This window comes from Falco biarmicus, chromosome 2 (genome assembly GCF_023638135.1).
Source record: "Falco biarmicus isolate bFalBia1 chromosome 2, bFalBia1.pri, whole genome shotgun sequence".
Taxonomy (NCBI): Eukaryota; Metazoa; Chordata; class Aves; order Falconiformes; family Falconidae; genus Falco; species Falco biarmicus.
The window spans coordinates 24,311,195-24,332,372 of NC_079289.1; the positions used below are offsets into that span (position 1 = coordinate 24,311,195).

Genomic DNA, 21,178 nt, shown 5'->3' on the forward strand with positions numbered 1-21,178 from the left:
AACTCAGAAAAATAATCTGAGTATCTAGACCATTACAAGATTTACATTTTTACCAAAAACGCTGCAGCTACAGGAAAGGCTAAAGTGGTATCTGACATCAAGAGCTTTATACAGCATTAATTGATCATGCCATATTCCCCTTCAGGCAAATACGAATACCTGCAGTGGGTTTGCTCACCTCCTGCATGCTGCCACTCTTTCTTATGTATATATAATTTGTTTTATTATTTTAAACAAAAGATTGTGGTCTGAAAAATCAATAAAGGTGATGTTTTGATCTTCATCAACTCTTCCATTTCTAGATGTGTAGATTTTTAGCCTCTTAGTAACATGGTGGCAAAACTAAAATGAGATAATCTTACCACATTTTAAAACACTGTAAAACTGACAGAAAGTAATATTATTTCTATAAAAAAACCTTTCACTGTTATGCCTATCTGAAGGTTGTGAGAAGTTCTAGCTTGGCAGCGTGTCAGATAAAGTAACTTTTTATGTAGATGTTTCTCCCTGCCATACTAATAAAACCCCACAGTAGCATGCACCTAGTACCATATACAATTGCCAATGAGAAAATAGACTGTCTCAAAAAAATGTCAGCTTTATAAGGAGGTTTGCCAACTGAAATATAGGCTTTAATACAACAGGGATGTGTGACAGCAGCAGTGAAGACACTACAGGAATATCAGGTTTAGGGTGGAACAAGCACACAGAACCACAGGCTACACCATGGAATATCATGTCATCTGAACTTCAGCAGCAGCGTTAATCATCCACCCCAGGAAGGAGTCCATGCTTTCTCTCTACCTATGACCTTCCTGTGGCTATCTGTCAGCTCAGGAGCATGTAATGGCCAATTCACCAGGCCTGTAAACATCACTGCACCTTGCACCTTCACCAGTACTACCTCTTTGAGCTAGCCAGACCAAAAATACTATCAGGTTGTCCAGGAGTATGATACCATTCTTTCCTTTACTATAGTACAGTTAGGTCTTCAGAGATCAGCAAATAATCAGACAAATCAATAAAAACACACTTTCTGTCCAAAAAAATGTTCAGGAGAATCAACCGTCTCTGATTACTTTTATATCCCCTACTTGACGGCTTAAGATGCAGCAAGATCCTTCATATAAAATAAAATAAGTTTAAAAATTATTCCAAGATACGCGAGGACACGAACACCTGAAATTCATTGAAAGAGATGTTGATTTGTCAATAGCACTGACTGAGAGGTAAAAAGACTCAAATTGCTATTATTTCTAGGCAAGAAAAAATTCTATATACAAAATTTTCTATTCAATATGCACTTCGGACATTAAGATACCCTTTTGGCAGAGACGAGACACTGACTTTACTCAGATTACTTATATATGAGGAAATTCATGGACATGCAAGGCAGGTATGATTTCCAAAATCTGTGGGAGAAAGTAATGGTTTCATCTTCTTAGTGTTGGTGTTAGGTCAGGATAGGTACCAAAATCTTTATCTCCACTTTACTGTTGAATTCCCACTTGTATACCACATGCATGCCAGAAACTGGTACATAATAAAGAACCTGTAACACCACATTTAGAATATAGTGTCATATTTTGGTCGGTTTATCTCAAGAGGGTTACAGACTAATATCTGGCTGTTGTTCAGTAAGCATGTTGGGGCAGAAGGAAGGAAGAACACCTCAGCAGGTCCTGCCTCGCCGTGTGCAGGCGGAGGTCCCAGCCGCAGGGCGAGTGGGGAGCAGAGGGATGCCTGACCTCCCGCTTCATCTCTCCCCACCAGCTGTGAGCATCCAGCTGCCGGGATCCCACAGACACATGTCACCTTTGGCCCACAGATGTCTGGCATGCCATGAAGTGTGTTTACTCAGGAATTTACAATTTCACACTTTTTAGCAAGCAAAAGGTCATTTACTGCCTTACCTGGCTATCACTGCTCTTTCTCTGAAAAACCTGAAACTACTGAAGTGCTATTAATATCAAATTCCTTTCCAAAGAGTCACATTTCCGAGGATAGGCAATTTTTTAATTTCTATTCCCTGAGCATACTACATATTTCATTATTTTAATCTGGACATCTAACTACTAGACACCTAAGACAATCTTTCTTCTTGCTTTTGCAAAAATGCATGAACCGTTTATATTTCCAACCCTGGTGGAAATGTATCTGTTGTAAAAATAACAAGAAAGCAGATAAAAAGCTGTTTGTTTTACTTCGGGTTATGCCTCCCTGATACTAAAGTTGCTTCATCTCTGGTTTAAGTGAGAAAGGCCTAGAAACAATTCTAATTCTCACCTGTTTGCTACCATGCCCACACGACTATACGCCAGTGGAAAATTAGCTAAGAGCAGATATCCTCTGCCCTTTCTGCAGTCCCTCTTCTCAGCGTGTGAGCTCTGGGACATGCTGAAGGGGGAAGGAAAGTATGGCTGTGGCTGGTACAGGACTTGGCTATAAAAGCCTCAAGCAAACTGAAAGCTTCCTCCTCTTGGGGAGGATTCTTACATCATCAGGCAGGATCAGAATGAGGAACTGAACCAATTAATTATATTACTGAAGTACTATGGAGTATAGTTATTAGGGACTTGACTTCATAATTTAATTGTAAAGAAATTACCGTACCTGGTGTTCATTAATACCATAAACCAAATAAAACGCTCGGTGCTTTCCCTGCAAATGCAACACACACCTTTTCATGCTAGGCACCCCACTGCGACATTACAAATCAAACTCAACAATTAACATCCCGTCCTTAGTGGCAGGTAGGGAAATATTCTAAGAAATATTACCTGGGAAGCAATCATAGGAGCAAAGAACTCCAAATAATAAACAATACAATTGTATTTGAGGACAGATCTTTAAGGTTTTCATATGAATGACTTAATTGCTGGTGACATACACAACACTGCACAGCTACACAGTCATCCTGCCTATTGCTCAGACAGATAATTCTAGCATCACCTGAGATCCCAAATTTACTACAAACCATAAGATTCGTATTCGTAATTTGCAGATACTTTCAGTACAACATTTCCAAGATGTATTAATTCTTTCAATCAACTGAAGCATTCCATCAGGTTACCCTCATCATCACACTTTGATTCAGCAATGTTTTTCTCTCTGCATTTGAGAAACACAGCCTGATCTCACTCGCATTCATTCAGAACACTGCTGCAAATACCCTTTTGCTAGCTGATCAGAGAACCCATTGCTGTCTCTACAGCTCTCCCTGACTTCTCCTGGAAGATCTGTTACTTGTCTTCACTTTCAAGGCCCATTCGTCCTTGCTTATCACCACCGCACCTATTGTTCCTTAATCATCATCAGGAAGACAGCTGTGGTTTGCTGGCATTTGAAGCTAGGCCAATTTTCATGAAACATAAAGCTGAAAAGACCGTTAGATCATACTGTCTGATTTGTTTATTATTTTCTGTTTGGCTAAAACACTTTCAAAACCCCCACTTTTTCCTGGGGAAAAAAAAAGAATTATTTTTAAAAAAAAAAGTCAGAGGCGCTTCTTGTATCTCTTCCCTTCCTATCTCCCACCCATCATTTAGCGTCATTCAGCTCTTCTCTCACCCACGTTATATTTTCAAACAAACACCTCATGCCTTTTCCTGTTTTACACCTTACACTTTAGGGAAATTCCCTTAAATATCTGAAAACATACTTCGCATTGCTGTTCTTCAAAGCTTTCTCTGAAATTCAGCTTACCAAGGTGCCCCTACAGCCCCTATGAGCAAAATGTGTGATAAGAAGGTATATACACACCACCTACTTTTAAGTAACTGAAGTAGGCAAGTGTGGGATGTAGGACATGAATCCTCCTATGCGGTAAATGGAAAGAGGCTCCTGTTGAGAACAATTTTGATGAAGGAATGCCTAAAATATTCCAAACTGTCCTCTGAAGGAGTCTCTGGGTAAGGTGTGGAAATGGCCTAGGGAGATCAGTCTTCTGATTTAGGTACATGAGTTGGATGCCTGAAATATGAATGTTCTCCCTCAACTCCTAGTATTTCCCTTCTCATCTGTGTATATTCAACTCCTTTCAACTATTTACATTGCAAACATTTAGGACTGCAGATAAACTTTTCAGCCTGTTTGTGTGGTGCCTAGCATCACAGGAACTTCAACATCTAAACAGCACTACTTTACAGTAATAAAAAAAACCAGTCTTACAATGCCATGCAGCATTTTATTAAACAGTACCTGATAATGTAATTTTCATAGAACTATGCACACATGCCAGGTAGAAGATGCACAGCTATGATTCTACTTTGTATTTTCTAAAATCCCTAATCCTAAAACAAAGAGCTGGAATGCATTCATGGCTGGCACCAGCTTGTTTTCTCCCCAGTACCAATGATGGGCAAATCCTCAAGACAATTCAACACAGTGAAAGAGAAGGGAGAATAAGAGTGATGGAAAGGTATATGTGGATCCAAGATGCATACAGAATTTTTGGCAGAGGAAGCAGGGTGGGAGAAACAAACTGTGGAAGCCCTTGTCATGTGTGTGACAGATGTCATCAGCTATTTTCTGAAACAATCAATGAGAAAAAGGTAAAATGTAAGACTGGTAAAACTTAGAAATATAAGGAGTCCCTTCATATAGGCAAAGAGTTCATGCCCCACAATGCACACTTCTCCCTGTTAAACCTACTGAACTTTAAATATACCCTGTATTTAGGGTGTATTTAGGAGATTTCAGTAACATGAAGAAGGTCTCTAAAGCCCAAAATAAGGAAGCAAAACTCCTAGATATATCTTACATGCTAAGAAAATCTCCGAGTCCCCAAAAACATGCTTATTGCTGGGAAAAAGATAATAAAACATTATGAAGAAACAATGACCTTCAAGAAGTTACTTGAATTAAAAAGGAGTCTCACACAAATTTGGAAATCTAATTCTAGTACAAACAATAAGCCAAAGTCACACTAGGCATCACGTACAAAAGAAACAGAATAGAACAACTACTACTGATGATGATCTAGTTCTTGCTCTGGATCTATTCATCTGGATAACAGAAAAGAAGTTCTTTCAAAGCCTGAAGTAAGAAAACAAATCCTCCTCAAGCAAACAAACAAACAAAGATGCAGACAGTCATAGATTAAAACCTGATGAGAATAAACAAGGCGAAATACTGGATTAAATAATTGTTTTCATTATAATAAATGCCATTAATGGCAAAGAGTTAACTGCAAAGTGTCTCAAAAGAATGGATTTGGCCCTGTGTTGTGGTACAGTTGTTAGTCACCCAGAAAGTGGGGTGAGTACCACGGCATAAAATCTGCAGTTATTCAGCTTACTTGGAGTCATGGCACAATGCGGACCCCAAAAACGCCAAGTATAAATGATGACAAATCACAAACACACACTAAAATAAATGCAAGAGAAAACAGTCTGTGTTTTATGAAGTTTCAAATTAAAGGCAGAACTGTAGGGAACTTAGTGTAATATAACTCAATGTGTTAGGCAAGGGGAAGGTAACAGTTACCTACAGAATCTCCAGATAAGTTGACGTTACCCACTGACATTTATTCTCCCATAGATTTAAAATGCTCACACTCGTACGCTCACTTACAAGCACCGAGACTTACCTGTCCAAATGGCCTGGCCAGGATAACTTCCATGTAAAACAGAGGACAAGGGCCATGAGCTATTAACTGATGTCCTCACCCCATTTCAGGAGTTGTTCTTGATTAGCAATAAAACCCTAGGGTTTTTAGCAGATCTTTTAGGATATCTTTCAGAAATCATCAACTGTGACAAGACAGTCCTTTGCCTCAGGATCTTGCTTACCTCGTCTTCCATAAATCTTAGGCCACATTGCTGTCCATTGTCCATTTTTCCTTGTTTGGAATATAGGTCTGAAATATATGCCTGCAGCCTCTTCTCCTGTTTGGCTAACAGGAAAAAAGAACAATGTTTGTGATATACTACACCCTTGTCGCCATCCTCTTGTTGTTAGGATGCAAGGTCTTCCACTAGCAAGTCATCTGTGCTGTAGCACACAGACACTGCTGGGAATGGTGTCCTGGAAAAAGTGTCTTTCATTATCAGTACAGGCCATTTCTTTAACCCTTTGTTTTGCTCTTTCACCTTATGCTTACACATACATTTTCATCCATCCTGCATTTACACCAATCTTCACACTCCTTTACAACTCTGCATAGTTTTATGCCAGTTAAACTGATCTGACACAGATCACTGCATACCCTCCTCCTTCCTTTGCCATGTGCCCCTCTATTCTCCTTGCAACAGCAGCCATCACTGGTAAGTCTGCTCAGGGAGCAAACCAAGAGAAAAATCAACCTTTTACTGGTAGGACTAGGATTGCTTTTTTAATGGTGTAGTTCCATGCACTGGATCACTGGGGCAGCTGAATGCCAGTGTCAGGTACAACGGAGGTGGTACAACTGCCTCTGTTTAATGGAAATTTTTCATTAGACCAGTTATGTCGTAACGGGAAAGAACAGAAGATGTTTTGGCCTCAGGACCACTTCAGCAGTTTAGTGAAAATATCTGCTCAATATGCTGCTATAATAATAATAATAATAAAATTTTTTTTAAATCAGGCTTCTAAAACAATGGAGGAGAATTAGAAGAAAGCCGGTATAATAGATTATAAAAATCAATACTGTGACCTTAACAGAAAAACCTCCACATGACGTACAGGTCATCCCTTCTCCAAAAGGATAATAAAGAACTGGAAAGGGCTCAAATGTGAACAGTGATAAACACTAAAAAGATCCTACAAAGATAAATTAGGAAGTTTAAAATCAAGAGCATTATATGTGGACATAAAAAAAATACAACTGCTCTAGAGAGGGCAGCTCAGACATTTCTGTGGTTGCTACCTTGTAACACAAGAAAAAAATACAGAGAAACATCCAAAGTGTGGAAAATCAAAACTGATCAGAAGAAATGTTTTTCACATCGTATGTAATTTATTCATATTGATTATCAAGGAAATTCGGTTATTAATATAAATACAATGTCCCTATCAACAATGGTATAAATCAAACCCTTTACTACATAAAGAAATCAGGAAGAAATTTATTTAGAGTTAACATCAACTGAGGCATTGGGATATATTTACCAGTGAAACATGAAACTGTATTATGGTTTAAGCCAATATGGTAACTCCACTCCTATCAATTAAAAAAAAGGAATAGCAATTTGATTTCATTATTGAACTCTTACTCACAATCTCACGGTAACTTTTCCTACAGTTTGCATTAAACACTATTACTAGCTCATTAACAACAGTATAGTCACAGTTACAAGATTTTGAAACTACTGAAGTTTGGACACATTAAGCTTTTATGTAAGCAATAAAGGCAAACACATGAAAAACAAAAATCAGCATGATTATAAACTCATTTTCTCCATCACTGCAAGTTCTACCTAAAATATATTTTTCCTGATTTTCAATCACATCCAGCTTCTAAAAAGTTTGTCTATTTTTTCAAAGACCTGAGATTGAACATTTTTCCCCTTACCCTTTTTTTTTGATTGTTGTTGTTTTTTTGTTAACGATTGTTTTAATGGGGATTCTCATCACATATCTTGCTAAAAAGCACCCCAAAAGTGACTACTTACTGATCACTCACAAGCAAGGAAACTAGAAATAGTTTAAGCACTAATTCTTAAGCATGCCACCACTATACTGCTTAGTTATCTTGATTAGATCATGTTTTAGTTTGAAACGCATATTGTCACAGCACACACTAGAAAACACATTACCCTATTGTATTAGTCACTACAAAGACATAATGAAAATTAAAATTCTCTCTCAAAGATCAGAGTCTCAATTTTATTAAGATAGGCAAGGAAAAAAAACACAAAAGAGAGCATAAGGATGGGGCTTCATATATTTTGTTTGAATTTTTTCCACTGCTTCTGGGAAGGTAAAGAGAAGATAGCATTGTTTGGGAGCAGGGCATAGTGGGGGAACGGGAAGGAGAAGCTGCCAGCACTGCCAGTGCAAGGATGGGACTTCATGGCTTAGGGGCTGGGTCAGGTAAACCCAAGAAATAAATGGCTGAAGCATCACACAGTACAATACAGGGTGCAAATGAAGACTTGAAAGGTCAGTAATACGGACAGCACAAAGAACCAGAAAGATTGCCTAGGAAATCTTTCTTGGGTAAAGAAAATGCAGTTGGTACCAAGACAAAATTTAAAGAGCTACATAAGAAACTGAGAAATTTAAAGGGCTACATAAACTCAGTGCAGTGACACTTCAATGTAGGCACAGGTACCGGTTCTGTTAGGGAAGGGAACTTCAGTCAATGTACAGCTGTGGGTCTGAGAAGACCTTACTGTCCACAGTGACAGAGAAGCTATCTGGCACAAAAGCAAGCCCACAGGCTGCAGAAAGGCAACATAAAATTTCTGAACCCAAATTTTCATCTATGTTCTGAAAGCAGCAGACCATTCACCACCAGGAAGACTGAATATAAAATGTATTCCCCTTGTTTAACTCTCTGTTTTGCAGATCACACAGGCTGTGAATTTGTGAGTAAAAGAATTACCACGTGCTAGATTTACCTTTTAGTTGTATAGCTTTTGCCTGTGATCATTTTAATAATACACCCCACTGACAAATAGTGATCACTTGCTGAAATAGAAGGGACCTTTTGCTTTTCTAAAGCTATTTTATTATATGCTTGAAAATATGTACTGAATATAGATAACTTGAAATATACTTAACTGTACATTTACCTGCCGAGTTGCCCCATGCACTTTTTTCAAGTAGAGGGTGTGCAATTACAATAAACTAAACTCGGGGGGAGAAGGTGTAAACTAACCTCATTTAGATGTGAAGGAATTCCTTGTTAAATGCATTTCTTTGTGCATTCCAATGGTACAAAAGCTGTTTGGTAATAAGAAGTTCCTGGACTGAAACAGACACTTCAGGACTTCTCGTTGATGATTAATGTACAGTTTAAGGGAGCCATTACTTTGTGACAGGCACTACAGAAGCCAAGTGTCAGATAACGTATCAGCTTCTGCTCCACTTCAATTCTAATTTAATGATCAGTACTCTTTTATTCTTAACGTCTTGTTTTAAATATTAAACTACAAAGTTCAGCAGGATACATAGCTGCTGTAAGAGTAGAACTCCCGTCTCATAGCGTGAATGTCGTGTAGGCATTAAATGGAAGATATTTTACTATTAATTTTTGGTTTTAACGAAGCTTATTTTTGAACATGAACATCTGCCACAATCCACCGTATTGCCAAAGGAAAATCTAAGTTTACCCTATATATGCACAAAAGAAAACTGCCATAAACAAAGCAATAAAATTACTTCAACTCACACGGTAACCTGTCAGACTGTGCTTATCATCTGGTCCGCATGCTGTGCAAATTACCTTCCCGAAATGAACAAAATATTTCTTGCGACTAGAAATGCTTTTGCCTACAATCATTCACGCACCTTTTCCCGAGGTGCACAAGAACTCTAAGCCGGAGCGTGTCTCCGGTCCAGCACTGGCCCAGCGTTGCAGGGGGAGGCCCGTTCCCAGCGCCACGGAGCTCAGCGTGCCCTCACCTGCCCCAGAAAACCGCGCAACGGCGACCCCGCGCTGCCGTAACGCGGGGGCATCCCCAAGGCGAGCCCGCTGGCTGGAAGCCCCCAGCCGCGCCGCGCAGGCCGGGGCCGAGCAGCTCGCCCCGCGGCAGCCCGCCCCGCGCAGGGAGGCTGCCCCGGCCAGGCACCGCGCGACCCGAGCGGCGCGCAGGGCTGCCCCGGCGCGCACAGAGGCCGCGGCGGGCGCGGGGCTCCCGGCGGGCCAGGGGGCGGGCCAGGGGGCGGCCACGCCCCGCGCGCGCCGCGGCGGGCAGCCAATGGGGAGCGGGCGCGGAGCCCGCCCGCCCGGCGGCAGCTGGCGCGGCCGGCCAAGGTCCGCGCGCGGCCGCGGCCCCCGCAGCTGCGTCTCCGGAGCGCCGGGGAGGGGCCGCCCGGGTCCTAACGCCGCCGCTCCCCGGCCGGCGCTGCTGCAGCTGCCTCCGCCGACTGCGGTCACCCGGGCCGTGCCCTGCTCACCCGAACGGGGAGAGCTTTCTGCCCACGGCGACATTTGACGCCAGTACCGATCTCACGGAGAAGAACCTGCGGCCACTTGAACGTACCGAGGTGCAGCACCCCCGCGTGCGCGCGGCCACGGGTGACACCGCCAGCCGGGAGAAGAGGACTAAAGGGTCCGACAGAAGGTCAGTACCTTCGGCACCCCGCATCAAACCTGGCTCTGCTTATAAGAAACCCCGATTAGGTCCGTCAGCACTCGGTCCCTACTCTTAACCTCCGAGCTGCGCATCTTCGTCACACAGCCCTGGAAAGATAAAAAAACCCTCTGCAACAGGTGGGAAAGCGAGAGCAGGGCTAAAATTGTATATGCTGTAGCATACACGAGCAAGATTCCAGGATCCTAGCAAACAAAGGAAGGATCTGGACAAGCCAAAGGCTCAGACCAGGGAAAACTGCAGAAAATATGGTCTGGTGAGGCAGCTTGTACACCTGCAGATGTGGGGTACACCAGCATGGCCGGGTTCTGGCTTGCTGTTGCTACTTAGGTCTATTAAAGGCAAACACAGCTGTACAGGAGGGCAGAGACACTGCATCTACACCCCATTCTTTCAAACGCATCAGCCTGGCCACAGCAGCGATTTCTGATGTATTTTCGCTTTGCCACCTCCTTCTCCTCGCCAATACTTCAATACCACTGGAAGATGGAACTGTAGTATTGTTTTATCTTTATACCTTTTATACTCTTTCAGTGACACATCTTTAAGTGACCCGAGATGACTTGGTCTGGGGTGCTAGAATTAAAGACAGGTTTGAAATGGCTTCTTTTATTACCTTCCAGTGTTTCCTGTGGAAATTGTGATCAACTTTGTTAATAGCTGCACATAGTTTTCTTTAATGTGCCTGCAGTCTTGCAGCCCAGACTGGACAAGGGATGGACAGACAGGCTCCACATCAGTGGAAGTAGCGTTAGGTGAGCATTGACAACCTCCTCCTGAAAATGAAGAGGGACATAGAAAAACTTCACACCCAACATAGAGCTGTTAGTAGTGTTATGTGAAACATTTATGGGAAGACCACTTTTTCATATAAATCTGTTTACTTTGGCATAAACTCCTCCACTACATACTATGCATGGCAGAACAAGACTTATTTACAAGCCAAAGTACCTGAACTGTGGCTATGTTGTAGCTATTCTATCACAGCAATCTGTTTTACTCCTTTCAAAACCACAGGTCTGTCATCCAGAGAACAAAATTTCTGGAGCTATATGCATATTTTTAATAACAAATCAACGCAGGCTTAGAGTTAATACTACTATATAGCGCATGCAAAAACCCAAACATCCTAAAGATTCAAAAGAGTATCTGAAAAATTTTACACCCCATGCTTTTCAAAAGCCTTTCTCTCATCTTGCTTCTGTGGGTGCATGTCTGTCTCTGTATTACAGATACCAAAGAAATGTAGGACTGCAACCCCTGCAACCCCTGGCCAGACAGACCTGCTTCTTGCAGCGTTCCAGTATGAAGCTTCTGTAATGTAAGTGGTAATTTCTGTCACATGTTGTGAATAAGTAAATCTGTTTTGTCTTTCACATTTTTATTAAATGAGGAAAATTTAAATTGGTAAGAAAGTAAAAATTCAAGGAGAGCTAAAATAGCCAGCAGCCAGCTGGTTCACTCCAATTAGTGTTTTCACAACACGGAGAGCATTAGATCTGTGCTATCAACTTCCAAAATAAAAGCATTTCTGAATCTGTCTAAATCATTAAAAAAATGCACAGGTGGCAATGCAAAGAAGATATTTCTGTAGCCTCTCATCAAACAGTCAATAAATTAATACACTGAAACTGTGCCACTTTATTAAAAAAAAATACTGAAAAATCACTGTTTCTCAGTTCCAGCTTACGCTCACAAGACAGATGTAGCCTACCAACTCAGCAAATCAATGGTGTTAAAAAGAGCAACCAGACATGGTAAAACACAGCTTTTTGAAAGCAAGTACATTAAGTAATTGATAGCACACATGTCCAATGTGCACAGAACTCAAGGATTCAAACGGGTATGAGCATCTTGCAGATTTATATATATATATACACACACAGATGTAATGGCATCAGGTTTCACTGTGGGCTGCCATACTGAGGACATGCCTTTAGGCTGGCATGTTCATTTAACATGAGTCACTCCGTTTGGAAACAACATAACAGAAACAACCACAAACTAATGAATTGTGAAAGAACTATAATATTTTTCTCCTCAGGGAAAACTCAAGTGTCACAAATAAAGTTAATATCACAAAAATGATTCAACAAAAGAGGAATTAAACACTAAATGGCAGTCAAATCTTTTACAAGTCAATCCCTTGTTTTTACTTGTTTTATTTGAAACAATACCAGTCAGGACAGTCACCTTAGAAAAGATCAACAGAAAAAGACACTCCAGCTTTGGTTTATATAACTACTACAAGTCCATATAAGATACTTCTATGGTGTGGAAACTGCAAAGTAGGTTTTTCTTGATTGAACTTGCCCTTCAGAATTTGAGGGGTTTCAAAACTAAGAGCTCACCTTCCCTTCCCTGCCCCCCCCCCAAAAAAAAAAGTTGGTTTTAAATGTAAACAGCTCCAATAAATAACCAAATGCTCGCCATGTAATGAACCAGAGTGAAAGATTAGCCTGGCAAAAAAAAAAAAAAAGTTGTGAGCAGCCTAAATTCCTTGTCCCAAGTTACTACAATAGCCTACAGAATCACAGCAGCTTTAAAATCTACTTATAAATATATCTAAGCAGGTATCTAAGCTTATATTCCTGTATCTAGCATACATACTTGTCCAGTGCAACTAGAGGAACCTAGTCCTTACATTACAATTGCTGATTTGTGTTCAGTTTTTTGGCACTGGAATGAGTGCATAGCACTTTGAGGGCCAGATTTTATCTCCCACCCACCTAAAAAGTAAAAATGAAAAGCTGAGTGTTGCAGAAAGGGCTATTAAATAGAAGTCACTATTAGTCAATTCCATACCAATTAATTTCAAATTAGGAGACTGCTTACATGAACTCTTTCATGTCTAACGTGCATTTATATCAAGCCTCTGGAGTCTGCCCACAGACCTCTCAGGAGTTCATCTACCATGCATTTTCTGTACTTCCAGTATCTTAGTGAGGATACTCTCTTTGAATTAATGCTGCCTTAGGTAGCTGTTAAGTTATGGTGCATGTCTATACTGTGCAACTGAGTACAGCGCAACTAGATTCTGTCAGCTAGGCTGGTCCTCCTCTCCCCCAGGATACACCACAGTTTTGCTGCTCTCATCAGGTGCCCACAGGAAGTATCTGTGTTAGCACAATGATCTGTCTGAGCTCCTTATCCTTGCCTCTCAGCAGGGCTAAGGCCTCCACAGGCATGCAGTGGACCAAACGCTGTTACCATGCTCAGACATTAACCACCACCCCTCTGACCAACATAGTCTATCCGATTAATGCCTAATCTGCTTGTGAATCAGCTCCTGAGCCACCACAGCTTTCAGCATAGTATGAGAAAATTAAGACTTCCTGAGGTCTGTCAAAACCCTGATTTCACTGGAAGTAGCATGCTGCTGGAAGAGCTACATCAACTGTGAAACTCATGCACCAGAAGAACACTCTGTCTCTGTGCTGCTCTTTACTACCATAGTGTAGGCATACCCAGGATCTCAAAATATCCTTAAGAAGAAGCTTTAAGAACTGCCAGCTGTTACCAGAACAGTTCCACTGCAATACCAACCACCAGTGGTGCCAGTTCTTTGTTAATTTCAAGAAGTCGGTACATGCAGAGATAAGAACAGAATTGGTTTTGGTGAAAACAAGAATTTTTGCTTAAGGAATTGTTGGCCTAAGCTATTTCAAAGACTAAATTAGAAGGAACCACTCCTACTATACTGTAGTTATAGTAAAACTTCCACTGGTGTTTCTACTTGCATTTTCTAATTGGTAGATTTAAATAGTGTAAAACCTCCAACAAAGTTGTACCAGTATAGTAACTTGACATGCTGCCGTGTTACTTTTTTTTTTTTTTTTTAAACCTATACAAGGATTAAAAGTTCCCAGCTACGGTTAATTGTCAATAATTACATATGTTTCATATTTCCTGAAAAGTCGGATGCAATGCCCATTAGAATAGTTACATGTGTAGTGCTGAAATATGCCTCCTGAGGTTAGTTGTAACATACTGTGAGTGGAAAAAAAGCTGTTAAAAAATATTCACTTTAAGTATTCAGAGAAATAGATTCACAAACAGTGAACCATAAATGGCCACTAACTACTTCTCTAAAATAACACTTCTAAAAAGATGCTTTAACTGTTTTTATATGCAAGAAGTCACTGCTAAGTAAACTAAAGTTGTTGTATAGTTTCAGAATTTAAAATACTGCATGGTACAGAGCAATCCTCCTATTTTCAAATTTTAGAAGAAATTTTCATTAAACAATCAGACAAATCTTCGGAGACACATACAAACACGTTTTACTGTAAGCTATCATGTACTGTTTAATAAATCACATGCAGATTCTTACCAGAACGCCATTGCTTTTGAAGATGCCATATCCATTGTTGTCCTTGAGATATCCATCCATATTCATCATTAGTACCCTGCTTGCCTGCACTCAGGCTTCAGAATGGATTTCTGACAAGCAACCCACACCTACCAAAATGGTTTCTAGAAAGAAAATTTAAAAGCTGTAAAACAAGGAAAACAAACCAACAATTTGCAAACCACTGCAAGTGCAATGCGAGCATAGTCAATATAAAATTAATTCTGAAACATTCATCATATTATGCTGGACTGTAATATAACCACAGTTATAACAATTATACTTTTAAATGTCTAGTTCGCCTATAGAAAAACTGCAAGAGCACAGTCCTCTTACCCTGTTACATCTCATATGCCTTATTTCATTAAGCATACTCATTTGCCTAGAAATAATTTCTTATAAAAAGACAGGATAAATGAATATTATTCTTAATCATATTTAAGGTCTTTTAAGGACTTATGAAAATGAAGTTCCATTATGCTGGGCAGCGCATAAACACAGAACAGTAAAACGTGCCCGATCATATAAAAACCAACAGTCTAAACAGATAAAACAGCATGGGGGTAAGTTCACACAGAGCACAAACAGCACGACTGTAGTAAACGTAAGGGTAGTTCTGTCTTCGGGGTGGCTTCTGCTTACAAAGAAAATGGAAGGAGATACAGAGTAAGGAGGACAGATTGGGTGGGGGGAAACATATGAAGTAAGCAGGACTGAAGACAGGTAGAATGGACAGAAAGAGGGTGAAACAGTCAATGGGCATAGGACAGTGAACAGCTAATTAAAGCCAGTGAATGTTCTCTGAATGGTCAAAGGTCCCGGCCTTTTGGCTCTTTCTGTTCCTGCTAGTTAGTCTCTGACTAGGTCCTTTCTTTACTGCTGCCAGGCTAAGAACAGAAGGGCTATACTGATTTTCAGTCTTTTCCCCATCACAATCCCCTCACCACCATTTAATATGGGATCAGTCTCTCCCTCACCGTAGCTTTAAAATGGGAATCATCTGAATCTGCTCAACAGTATCTTTTTATAAAACAAGCACGTCCAGATCATCCTTATTTGCAAGTGATCCAAGTTCTGATGTTCTGACTTCAACTTTTTTAATTCTTTTTTAGGTAACGCACACTGGACAAGATTCATTTACACAGCAGAAAAGTAAGGCAAGACACTCATCTATAAAACAGCACTTGAAAGTTTGATCAGAGTACATAAAACATTGCATTCTATACTGAAAAACAGAGTTAAGTTAGGATTTGGGTTGGGGACAGCTGCTTTATAGGCTCTGGTGCATGCAGCCAGATGGAAATAACTGTAACCATTCACAGTAAACTGCACTTGTTCTAGTATCAACTGAATAGATTAGGCTTATATCAGAAAGGAAGATGCATTTTTATTGTCAAAACACTCACCATTTATGTCTTGTAGCACAGATGAACGTAAGTTTGTGTAAAGGGCAAGTTTGCCCACAAAGGCAAATCGAACTTACGAAACTGAAGTGGTGTAACTTCTTATGGGGCTCTATGGATAAGGGTAAATAACCTAGAACGAAGTCACTTTCTTCTGGTATAAAGTCTTCAATACAAATAGTTCATACAGGCATAGCAATGGCAATGTAATTTAAAACAATTTCTGAAACTAGGCCAGCCCTCCTAGGCTGTTTGCTTCTATGCAGAAATAAGCTGCCAATATATATACAGTTTTATACTGATACAGCTCTGTTCACACTGTGGGGAAAGATGGCTGATGCTTTAATTATGCCAGTACAGATAAAGTAGCAAAACATCTGATAGAGAGCTTAGTATCTCAGATATAGTCCATTTACCTATTGCAAGATAGCTGCAATATTCCCAGCACAGGCAAAGCTTTAGAGTACTACTTCTTGCCTTAAAAAATAATCCCTCCTGTGTAATTCCCAGATCATCATCAACATTTGAAGTGATAATGGAATTACTAGAGACAAACCAGACTTTGAATTTCTGCCAGATTCTGTCAGGAGTTCAGCTGACGAGTTTTCTGCCTGCCACTCAGGTGTCTCTATTCTTTTCATAATACTTTTTCTTTTAAAAATAACTTCTTTTTTTCAGCAACAATGCTGTGATAATTTTGAATCTTAGTAAAAACACTGTAAAAACAAAGCGTGTGTTTGGGCTTGAAAAAATACACATAAAAGCAATTACTCCTCCTCAGCCAGACTACAGCTTTGGAAATTACCTCTGACTTGCCAATGACAATAACAGGCAAGCAGTTGTCCAGCAAAATCCCTTTAGTTTAGCTGCACAATAGTAATTCCACCACTGTCTGTGCTTTATTTGGTTGTTTGAAACCACATCTGCAAATCCATGCTGCACTGTTAAAAAACCCAACCTTTTTGCTTCTAAAAGAACAAAATTTAATTGCTTCCCCAAGTATTCCATAACATTTTAACCAGCATGTTCCCCTTAGGACACTATGAATGGTATCTCCCGGACACATCTCAAGTGAGTTGAGACATCAGAATCACCTGATAAAACAAGAATGCATTTTCCTCCTTACTTATGACTTGTTTTACAATAGCTTCCAAAACAAACTCAAGATAAACGTATATATGCATGGTTGTGTGTCCCTGTCTCCCTCTCCCCTACAAATAAGATCGCTGCTCCCAAAAATCTTTGGATTAAGTGAAATATCTACAATAGTAACTTACGTATCAAGAGGCAAACTGTATGTGCTTCAGTAAAAATAAGAATTGTGTTGATTATAACCTAGCTAGCACATAGAAAGTACTGATGGGTATGTTAGTTATTAAAAAAAATAACAAAATATTTAATTTTTAGACCTTAAACTTGTTCTAATTTTAGGGATGGATCTGTATTGCAAACAGAGGTACTTAAAAGTTGAGGGTTTTGTTTGCTAGTTGGTCAGCCTCAGCAAGAGCAAAAAAATTGAAAATAAAAATAAACACAATCCTTGTAATAGTAGCATCCTGTCATAAATAAATGTAGAGGGCATACTTATACAGAAAATATTGTTAAACAAACATGACATCTCTGTATAGAAAGATTACCTCATTACAAATAGTTAACAGAGCACTTTAAGGACCTGCCAGTAAGTGTAGTCTATTACACATAGGAATTGAAATTTCTCAATGCTATGAAACTCAGTAACAATGTAACTTCATCTAAAATATTTGTTACTTACAGAAAGCATCTTGAAGGATGCAATACTGTAATTTTTTACTTTCAGTTCAACTTCACTACTGATTTTGAAACATGCAGAATTTTTTAGTGATGGGCCATTTTTACCAATAGACTGAGGGGGAAAACTGAGGAAAATGCTTCTTTTTCCTGAAAATTCCAAAGCTTTTTTTCTCCAAGTGCCTCAGCCACAATTCTTTTTCTAATCCTCAGAGATCCTCCTTTCTTTATTACTAAGGTGAGATCAATCTTTGATATAGATATCCTGCTAAATAAAACATGGCTAGGAAATTCATGCCACACAAAACTTGCCTCTGGCCCCATGTTGCCCCTAAAAGATATAAGATTCTATTCATTGCCCTTTGTTGTGTGAAGGATAGTCAGATAAACAAGGTTGGAGGGTGGGAACATATACAACTGATGTCTCCAGGATTAAATGATCCAATAGGAAGTTAGTCCACAGCAAGTTGCAACGAAAGACACTGTCTCTAAAACTAGAGAAGGAAAAAAAGCAGTAGCATAAACAGGTCATACTCTAAAGAAAACACCCTCACCCGGTGTTTAGAAGCAGAAGGCTGTGCCAAGACAGATCCTGCATAAAGAATCATGGTCACCGACAACTAGAGAGTAAATCAATTCTAGAAGCATCCCTGAAAACAACTGGTAGAACTTAGCAAAAAGATAAGTCTCCAACCACGGTCTTTACTAAACCAAAGCAGAGGGCACTTCATCCATCTACAAACTGAAATACTTTGCCCCTTAAATTAATGAGTGTCTGGAATCCCAAAGCCAGGTCTCTGAATGACAGCTGTATTCACAGAGCAGCACAAAATGAAATTCAAGTCACTAACTATCCCCCTCTGATGTACTGATTGAAGCTCTCATTTGATACCAAGTACAGTATTTGTATCCTGTAAGATGGTAGTCCATAACATACACAATTAGCCACTACACAGTAGGATGATGAAGTTAATCTTAGGCACTACATAAGTTTCATCTTCTCTTCTTGGTGAGGATGTCAGGAGTGAGATATCTTCTCTTGGAAAACCTTGAAACTCCCGTAGCCATATCGCAGATAAGGCGCAAGCATCTCCTTCCTTCAAAAATGCAACTAACCAGCTCAAGATGACAACGTTGAAATGGCAGGATCCAAGAGGACAGTATTTAAGCTGGGTGTTGATGATCAAGGCAACAGATTTCTGGGCCTGCTCTCAAAAAAATGTCATGATGCTGGGAACCAAAACCTCCATAGCGTGCTGCGGTGGTATGCAGTCCTGCTATGGTTGTTAAGTCATAAGGTAAGCTATACATCAGCTCTCAGCCAACGAGCCCTCTCTCAGACATTCCTGGATTACAAGCTCCAAGAACAAGGCAAAATATGTCTCTCTGAGACATGGGAGAGGAAGCTAATTGTGTTCTAAAGAGGAATGGAACAAAGGTATTCCATAACACTAATACATTAATGCATTAAGCACAAAAACTGGCAGGTGCACAGATTATATACTACTCGGGTACCATGCTTCTAATTTACAGCGCTAAGGGCACATACCTACCTACTGTGATACAAACTGTCTCTTAAAATATGTCACTTCTCTAAGACTGAATGTGCTGTCTCCTGATTTAATTTTTTTAATTATCAAGAACTCTTGTAACCGTTGCTTAGATTTTATGTAACTTTATAAATTCAAGAGGGGCAGAAATTTGCCCCCAGTTGTTTAGTATACCCATGACAAGAATTACAGGGATTACTGAATTGTCGGGATGGGGGGTGAAGGGAGAAAAAAAAATTACTGTATTTTTCGTCACTCCTGAAGAAACGTGCAACTTACTACAAGCATGTAATATTTCTTCCACTTACTTAAATTGAGAGCTACTATGAAAACACTTGCATTTTAATAGTTTAGTTTAACCAATTGCTTGGCGGGAATCGTTGCTTACTTTCTTAAACCAGATGATCCACTTCAGATGCACCTGGTTCTCTCACAGTCTATATTGTTTATAGAACCAAACATAGAATACCTTAAATATCTCATCGATGTTAATGGTTCTCTGAAGTTAAATATTCTTAAAAGGTAATACATGCATTTCTTTGATTTGTTATTTCTCTTAAAATACTCTCCATTTTTATTCTTGATCTTGATCTCAAAATACTGATCTTTTACAGTATCTTTTCTGTTTTTGGAGAAGGCGAAGAAGTCAGTCTATAATTGAAGCTGGGTAAGTCTTAAAAAAATCTGCAAAGCTTTAATGTTTTCTCTTTGAAACCCTATCATGCAGAGGAAAAACTTTTTGTTTTTTTTTTTAAACAGGAAAAATTCTTGCTCTTTTTCTACCAATTACAGAACTATTTTCCACCTTTTCCTCCCACCCCCCACCAAAACAGAGAATGAAAGAGGACCCTGGGTGATAAACTAGGACAGATTACTGGAGATGGCCGTAGCAGTTCCTGTTCCTATTGCACACCTTATTCCTCTCCAAGTTCCCCATCTCCACTACTGAGGCAGGAGTACCTGCTGCACCACTATACTTTCAAAGAGCAGCCGTAAAGTAGAATAGCACCAGTTCTGAGTGACTTTAAGGCTCGAGGTTACAAACTACATTGAACTGTCACAACACAAACAACTAAACTACCCTTTCCTTGGATCAGCTGGAGCAGGAGACAAACCAAGTTAATCCTGTGATCTGAACAGAGTCCCCAACACTTACTCCATGTAGAAACTGTTACTTCTAAATTATGCATGCATTACCAAAAGACATCTCTGTCTTTGTAAAATGGAAATTGCGGTAGCTGAACTAGCTACACACTCATAGCTACATGTTGGAAAACAAGATAAAAATGTGGCTGGGAATAGAACTAGACATTCATGTTTTGTGTCGGTAAAGAAGTCCTCTTCAGAAACAGTACTGCTGAAATGTTAGGTTACTATATAATGCTCAAATGGTAACTAACAAATCCTCTCACAAATCTATTTTAAATGTAAATGTTAAGTGGAAAATATTTATAGTTTAAGTTGCACCCTTTGCTACTTAATTATCATAATTTATAAAGAAGAAACCTTTAAGTTCCTCCTCCAAAGAAGTTACTCACCTGAACTGCAGCTTCAGAGTCCCCAGCAGTCAGCCTGTTCAGAGATTCTCATCCTACTGAATGTCAGAGACCTAGTATTTCAGGGATGGGATTTTAAAATCACTTGGTGATGACTTAACTTTGTCTCACTAAAGATACACCAACCTTTATTCCCACTCAGGTCACCTCACTGATTTCACAGAAAACACATTTAAAAAGCAGAGCTGAATATTTTCAGAAATTCCACCCGTGGGGTTAAAATGGAAAAAAAAAACCCCAGAAACTGATATAAACCATTTGAGACTTCTTGATGCATGACAAATCAAGTATTTTTGTATATTCGTGT

General features: G+C 39.7%; 1 protein-coding gene and 1 long non-coding RNA gene across 8 annotated transcripts in view; one reads left to right on the forward strand and one right to left on the reverse strand.

Annotated features, from left to right (window-relative positions):
* The window catches only part of LOC130144931 (skin secretory protein xP2-like), a 40,435-nt gene that overhangs the window by 4,910 nt on the left and 14,347 nt on the right, over nt 1-21,178 (reverse strand). For 3 of the 7 annotated variants that reach the window (XM_056329222.1, XM_056329221.1, XM_056329219.1), the window contains exons 1-2: nt 9,439-10,081; nt 5,793-5,896 (exon numbers count right to left, since the gene is read on the reverse strand). In XM_056329222.1, the coding sequence (XP_056185197.1) occupies nt 5,793-5,896; nt 9,439-10,081 (747 nt within the window). Of the gene's footprint in view, nt 1-5,792; nt 5,897-9,438; nt 10,082-10,860; nt 11,021-12,618; nt 12,704-14,577; nt 14,721-20,853; nt 20,925-21,178 lie in introns of those variants that run through there. The other 4 variants (XR_008820301.1, XR_008820303.1, XR_008820302.1 and 1 more) reach the window with 4 other exon arrangements.
* Nucleotides 10,090-20,853, forward strand: LOC130144933 (uncharacterized). The gene is made up of 3 exons (XR_008820304.1): nt 10,090-10,214; nt 11,477-11,565; nt 15,708-20,853. It is a non-coding gene; the product is annotated as an uncharacterized LOC130144933 (long non-coding RNA).